Source organism: Halyomorpha halys, unplaced genomic scaffold, assembly GCF_000696795.3.
Source record: "Halyomorpha halys isolate HHAL.00 unplaced genomic scaffold, Hhal_1.1 Scaffold1118.1, whole genome shotgun sequence".
In the NCBI taxonomy this organism is placed as follows: Eukaryota; Metazoa; Arthropoda; class Insecta; order Hemiptera; family Pentatomidae; genus Halyomorpha; species Halyomorpha halys.
In genome coordinates, this window is record NW_027113493.1 from 240490 (window position 1) to 248534 (window position 8045).

Consider the following 8045-nt stretch of genomic DNA (forward strand, 5'->3'; position numbering starts at 1 on the left):
AATAGGGGATTGACACAACTTTCAGCCCATCAAAGAATTTGAGATGCCTACGGCCTATGAATTTCGGCACATAAGGGAATTGGAACTCCTCACTGATGACTCTATTCCTGGTCCGTTGGAGTGTGATTCCTCTGACTATTCGCCGAAGGAGGGAATTCTGGAAGCTCTGCAGTATGGTTAACGTGGTATTGTAGAGGTGTCGCATGAGTGGTGCACCATAGCGCAGGGTCGGACGTATAATGACCTTGTAGTTCTGCAGCCTGAGGCGGAGCGAAATTTGCTTTGAAGTGAGCAAGTGATAGAGACTATACGACTTCTGTCGGGCCAGCTTAAGTCTCTTCCTGACGTGGCAGGAGAAGGTGAGATGCCTGTCGAGAGTCACGCCGAGATGACATGACAATGGCATCCGTCTTCAACGGATTAACCTTGATGCCGTCCTTCTTCAGAGCAGCTATGATGGTGGCAGAAGTAGTTTGTGCATTGCGTAGGGCTAGTTCAGCTCTCATGCTGGAGCACAGACACCGATGTCGTCGGATTAGGCTGCTACCACTGCTTCTCGAGCACGGATGCCATTGTCATGTCCCTTATAGAAGGACATGACAATGGCATCCGTCTTCAACGGATTAACCTTGATGCCGTCCTTCTTCAGAGCAGCTATGGTGGCAGAAGTAGTTTGTGCATTGCGTAGTCCATTAGTTTCCATTAACATTGCTTTGTATAATCGAATAATTTTTTGTTTGAATAGTGTCACAGCTCACAAAAAATGTATATTTATTTCATTTCTTATTTGACGCATTCTATTGATTGAGCTGTGGAATTTGATAATTTGTTCACAATCCTAATAGCTTTGGGACAGTTTATAGAAGGACAACAGTAGAGAAAAATATTCATGTTTACAGTGATATCTTTGGAATATGTCCGTTTCAAATAAAACTTTTTTTTATGCTACTATTTAAGCAAATCAGCGAAATACTTTCATAAAATATTTTAATACCAGATACTTCTCAGCGTAAAAAAAGTATACCTCAGAGCTCTAAAAATTAAAATTAGCAAGGGGCAAAAAGATTTTTACAAAAACAGTGAAATAAATAATTTAACTAAAACAATAAATCTGATTAAACAAGAAAATAAAATGCCAGCTTAATTAATTGTGCAAGAACCAGAACAACATAATAATTGAAGTGATATTGAATAACATGTAACAAAACCCCTAACATCATTCCGTTTAAAAAAATCAAGAAAAAAAGCGAAGCAAGTTTCACAAACTTTGCTATAGTCATCATGCATAATGGATTTATAAAACTAAAACAAGAATTTTGTAAATATAACTGTTGCATATGTTAAACTGTTAATCTTTTAAACAGTAAAATTTGTTCGAATACGGTTGAAATCCATACCATGACTCATTGCAAACAAGCTAACAGCCAGGATACAATAACCAACTAAAATAAGACCTTAAAACACACAACTAGATTTTCAGAAGCAATACCTATAATATGAGCATGTTTAATATCTGTGTAACATTTGTATTGATAAATGTTTTAGATAAGAATTATATTATTCTTTTTTGTTTACAGGCCGTTCCAGTTGACTGTATTTTTTAATCATAGTTCTTTCTTTTTATTGTAATTAAAAACATTTGTTAAAGGTTTATAGGGTAAAATAATTCATTGGTGTAGATGTATTTCATGTGGAAATGTGGAGCTCGTTCGAAGGATAGTACTGAATGCAATAGGATTCAGGTCAATAAGAGCCTCATAGGCAATCTATTTCGGATTTTTTTGGGCATCAAACCTGTGTCTGGTTCTTGCACCTCAACACACCGACAAATAACTCATTTCTTTCAGGAACTGTGTATTGCAAAATTTTGTCCATATGAAATTTAATGTTATATAAATAGTTTACATGTCTGTACGTATTGAATTCTTTTATGTAAATAAATATTGTTCCCATATCGAACCAAACTTCATTTTCACTTTCAAATACAGGGTAGCTTTGTATTAGCGTGTTAACATAGACAGTTGATAGAAGGCTAACAATGGAAAGAACAAATCAATCCTGAGAGCCCCGGGGCGGGCAGTGGCAGTAAGATGGTGAGAACCACTCGAGCGCGGAGTGTAAACAGATCCCACTGGCCAAACAGAGCACCTCGGTCGACTGTTCAGCGCTCTCCCCTCTATCTGCTGCCTAATGAGGAATCGGATACTACCTCTTCCCCCCCCCCCTTTGCTCCGTTTACAATATCCTAATGTTTTAATTGTTAGTATGAAATCAACATTTCCTTAAATACAACGATTTCTCGCACTATAATCAAATGCGTACAGTCATCAACTTCTGTCTGAACTAACAAAACTTACAAATCTCAAATCCACATGATTAGACTTGACACTCTCCCATATCCGTCTAGTCCTGAAATTTGGAAGTTTGTCGGCCCGTTAAATGACATTGAATTAACAAGAAATCGATAATACAAACTATTTGTTTCTACATTTTTCTTTTAGGTATGTCTCAGGGTTTTAAAATTATGGTATTATATTAAGTGAATTAATTTTATACTAATATCGATCCTAACTATTATATTCATGATAAAAATAAATTAAAACAATGTTTGGTATGAAAAAAAAAAACCTCTCATCCTCTAATCCATCTTTTTAGTTCTTGATCAGCTCAAAAAATATGTAAATCATTGGATTATATAATCCAGGAGATTGGAGTACTAATTATTTGTGCGCACATTGTTGCGTTTAAATTTTCCTGCGAAAGACTCCAACAAACTATTCTCTAGAAGATGAAATATTCGTAAAAAGGCAGAGAGTGAGGAATCGGGGCTGGCTATCTGTTAATCCATATCTATCTATAAGCTATCTGTTAATGGCTATCTGTAAATAATATAAATTATAATGTAGCATAATTTTAGAGATAAAAATTCATAAACAAAAATAGGGCAATAATAATAGAATATAAACTACCTACCAAAAGAAAATCATATTATTGATATATATTAATATTATTGAGTATATGCTCATCATTAGATCTCTGAGGGGAGTAACAAAACAAACAATGGTAATTTGAGAATAACTGTCTCGTCGAATTTCAAAAGTAACTGAGAAGCCAACTAAATAGTGAATTTGACAATAGTCTTCCAGCTGACTTGTGCCTCTGAGAAATTATATAAGTCATTTACTTGTATTATATAATATTTTCGTTATTTAATAATTGTGAGTCAGTATCATAGAATAAATTGAGAATTGATATGATTATTGAAGAATCCAAACAAAAGGTTATTTGGAAACATTGTGTATCTAAAAAATGATATTATAATAAAGGGGAGGGGAATATCTAGGAAAGAAAATATTAAAGTGCAGGCGATGACAATCCGGAACAGACACTAGCCACCATTGGTGACTGAATAAATATAAAGAATAAATAAATATAAAAGAATATAGCAATAAATATAAAAATATAAAGAATAAATGGGCTAAAGAATCATAAATAGAACTCCGGTCGATAGTAATGTTTAAAAATCTCAGGGGCTTATTGCCTGTATTTTTACCCAGTAGTCGCTGTATACCGTGAATTAAGAAAAAGAAACAGGTATATAGCATCTGACCCAACTCTAGAATACTGAAAAGCTTCTTTTAAAGAATGGATTCGGTTTTCATCTACTCCTTTCCCCTGCAATGAAATATATATCACCAGTCTACCTTTGGGGAAACTACTAAATCCTATTTCTTTTCTAGATATATTATGTAATCTGCCCTAAATATTTCATAGTTTTTACTATCATACATGAAACCACATGTTTTATCCCTTTGGGCAGTTCTTTACTTATGCTTTTACTTCTTTAATTACTTCTGGTCCATAAAAACCCTGTGCAACTAGATTTATCTAAATAATTTTAGAAGTTTTAATATGAATTATATAGTTTAAATTTATATCGTCATAAATAGTTCAATAATTTAATGGTAATATTTCATTATTAAAATTGAATAATAAATAAAGCAAAATTATAATACGTACGTTAAATGAAAAAGCATCTTTTCAGTAGAATTTAAAACGCTTAATAATTTTATGATTATTATTATTATAAAATTTTATGGAAAGTGAATTTAATTGATCTTTTTCAAATTCATAAAAACACCACCTTTTTTTGGTCAATTAATAACTGACACTGAGCACGGCGAATATTAGCAAAGTTAAGACATTTCTAAATGTTTCATAAGCTTTTTTGGATCTATGCTTAGGAATATTTAATTTTTAAAAAAACGAGGGAATGAGATTTTATATTATAATATTATATTATGACTTTTTTTAAATTACCAAATATAAAATTATTTATCCGTAAGCATAACATTAGATCTAACTGTTAATTGTTAAGGTAAACTTTGTACAATTAACACCACTCACTCTTCAAAATATTAATCGTTTTTTTTATATAGTAAACAACATATTTATATTGTAAATATTAATGTACTTTAATTCAGATTTGTTAATTAATTATGTCAATATTATCTATCATTAGAAACATTGTACCATAATAAATTTTGAAGCTAGGGGATTTAAATCTTTGTAGTTATTAAACTTCATAGACAATTTGATTATTATGAGTATTGTAAAACTATTAAAATAAGTTATTAAATCTAAAATAAGATGATTTAAGTATTGAAAAGTATATATAAACAATTTACAAACAAAAATAATACAAGTAATATTAATACATCTGGAAAGAGATTTCGGGTATTTTTAATGAGCTTATAGTCAAAAATAGTAAGTGTCCCTAAATAAACTTAAAAATAATGAATGAGGAGTTAGTAACTACACTAAAACTTGTACTAATTCACATATCTCTCAAAATGAAGCTTTTTTTTAGAAGGGGGAGATGTTTTGCACCTCCTTACTCATTTAGAAATAAAACCATCAATAATGACCTCAATGTGCAATAAGTAGTCATTTCGGACAGAACTATGGTAGATATCAATTCTTCCATGATGAACTCTTTAACCACCCAGATCTACTTGTTTCTAACCTTGCTCCAGACCTTCTACTTTAAGAATGTTATTGGAGCTCCACCAATGGGTGGAAGCTCCTGCAGATTGTATCATTCCACCATATATAACTCAAATCACAATTACTAGGTATATTTTCATTTCAATAGATGTTAATTATAATAAACAAATTATAATAAAATGGTTTAAGACTTTCTTCGGTGTAATAATATTACCTCTGATCTAAAAGTATTTTACAATTTTTATCTAATTTTGTGACTTTAAACTCTAGCTTTATACTACCTGATTATTCATAGTATATAATCATATTTCTCCGCCCTCCATTCTACATCCTCACGCACTCTCAGCAGCGCATCTGTTATTCCCATGCCACGGGTCAAGCCGTATTGCCATGGGTGACTCACAGCACTGAGGATTGGTCTGAGGCTATGCACTATCATTTGCTCCAGGACCTTCCTGATAACAGGGAGGAGGGATATGGGCCGATAGGCCTTCGGCGATTCCTTATCCTTGCCTCCCCCTTTGTAGAGAAATCTCAAGTCTGCAATCCTACACCTGCTCGGAAAGTACACCTTATCCACTCGTTGAAGATTTCAAACAGCTCCTCCTCGATATATGTTCCTGAAGATTGCAGCGTCCAAGCGTCAAGGCCCGGAGCCTTCCCAATCCTCTGCCTGTCCACGGCAGGACGTAGGTCCAATAAGTCCCACGGCAGGCATAGGTCGATACCTGGTGGGTATGACGTGGTGCGTCTCGCCATACTTTACTTTGGGCAGAAACTATCTCGCGATAAGTCATTGCTTGGAAAAAAAAAAGATAAATTTTCTAAGACATACCATATCTCAGGAGGGGGTTAGACCATATGTGCACAAGGTAGCGGCCTTACTTCGGATAGCGGTGCCGATCAACATAAAAGGAATCAGGAGGTTGTTAGGGGCATTATACTACTATCGTCGGTTCGTCCCTGATATGGCGGAATATCTGGTACCCCTTAATAATTTTCTAAAAAAAGGTAGTTCGATAGTAATGACGCCAGCTATTGTAAGAGCAATATTAGGAAATGTATAAATCAGCTGCAGAAGGAACCAGTACTAGCGTTTCTCCACTTCCCGAAGCAATTCACGTTAATAACAGACGCAAGTGAGTGTGCGCTGGGAGCGGTTCTGTTATAGGAAGAAAGTCCTGTGGCATACGCAAGTAAAAGACTCACAGAGGCAGAAGCCCGTTACAGTGCCTCGGAACGAGAACTACTGGGAGGTGTGGACAATAGAGCATTTCCGACCCTACTTGTTTGAAAGACGATTTAGGGTTCAGAGGGACGACAGGCCCCTGCAATGGGAGAGGAAGTTAAAGGAATCGTCCGTGAGAGTCACACGGTGAAACAAACTGTTTAACCAGTATAACATGGACATAACGTACAAACCTGGCAAGGAAAACGTTGTAGCAGATTGGCTGTTGCGAGCGATCATGATAGTAGAAGATGATGACCATGGAGAAACATCTGGAGCTGGAAGGCAGTTCTTGAGGGAGTGGACTCCGGAAGAAGAACAACAATCAGCCTCACCAAAGAAGCAGGTTAGGGAGGAAACATCCGCAGAGGAAAGTTCGAACGATGACAGATCAACGGAAATGGAGGATATTATAAACATCAAGAGGTACCAGATTATTTGGAAAACAAAAACCACGGGGTTGCTGAAGATGGAATAGAGCAAGTACGGTGGTTGTATCATTTCGACTATCTGGTCTCAACCGGGTGTCAAAGAGGACCAAATAGGCAGACCGCTGAAAGAACATCAAAAGCTGGTAAGATCCACCATTTATATGTTAGAAATGCGACGGTATGTGAAAAGATCCAGTGGCTATGGAGAACGGAAAAGATCGGCGTTGATTGATCGTTTATTCGATACACATCAATGGCATGAAACGCACAATCCAAGAGATTAAGGCTATAAGTGGGTCGCAATTATTGATATATTCAGTAAGGTGGACACGGCATACCCGGTGCAGAACAGATCAGCGGAGGTGGTTTTACGAGCCCTTCGTTCATGGTTTCAATTTTATAGCATCCCCGACAGAATTTCTTTCGACAGTGGGAGAGAATTTGACAATGCAACCATCAGAGAGGAAATGGTAATATTGGAAGTGGTGTCGCACTTAAACACTCCTCAACATTCAAAGAGCCACGGAGGGATAGAGCGCCTTCATGGGATTCTAAGAAGACTAGAGCCTGATGACGCGATGGAACGAGCAGTCCCAGCATTCAACCACTCAATACAGTCACGGGGTTGGCCCCATTCGAAATTCTTTTTGGGATGAGGGGCGTCGACGGGGCTACTGTGTTTCTTTGCCTGTTGAAGATGAAATGGCCGGTAATGTGATAACCTTGCAAAAATTGTGGGCAAAAGTCAGAGACAGGATTTGCAGGAAACAGAGTAAAAGAGTGGCCAAACATAACTTGAATGTCAGAGATCTGATGGCTAGAATAAATATTGGGACAGTGGTATATAGGAAAGTGGTGACTAATAGAGGGAAGGAGCTGCAAAGGTATGAGAGCCCATTTAGTGTGATCATCATTCGAGAACATGATATCGTTACAATAAAAAGCGTCAAAAAACCTAGAAAGAGGAGAACTGTCCACGTTGAACAGTTAACACTTCCGGTAATCACAACATAGAGTTGCCTAATATCGCCACAAGGAAATTATACTACAGAAAATGTATCTATATTTTTTAATATGGTTTTAATTCCAAGTTCCTTAGTAAATTTGGAAAAAAAAAATTCAAAATTTTTTTTGTAAATATAGTCTTTTTCAGATTATTTTACGAAGAGTTCTTCTCGTTGTTTTCGTTTTATTTTTAAGTTTAATTTATGTATATAGGATTAAGTTTTGGCAGTTTTATATAGGCGTTTTTCTTGTGTATATGATGGGGTTTACGAGTACTGTATGACTATTGTCTACTGGCTATAGTTCATTGTAAATAGTTATTATTTTTTTTTATATGTTATAATAATGTGCCGAAGCACGATAACAGCTGACCG

General features: G+C 35.6%; 1 protein-coding gene across 1 annotated transcript in view; it reads right to left on the reverse strand.

Moving 5' to 3' along the window:
• Positions 1-5766, reverse strand: part of LOC106688376 (kin of IRRE-like protein 2) — a 176508-nt gene extending 170742 nt beyond the window's left edge. Inside the window, exon 1 of the mRNA XM_067050949.1 lies at positions 5577-5766. Within this exon, the coding sequence (XP_066907050.1) occupies positions 5577-5766 (190 nt within the window). The remainder of the gene's footprint in view (positions 1-5576) is intronic.
• Positions 5767-8045: the final 2279 nt, after the last annotated feature.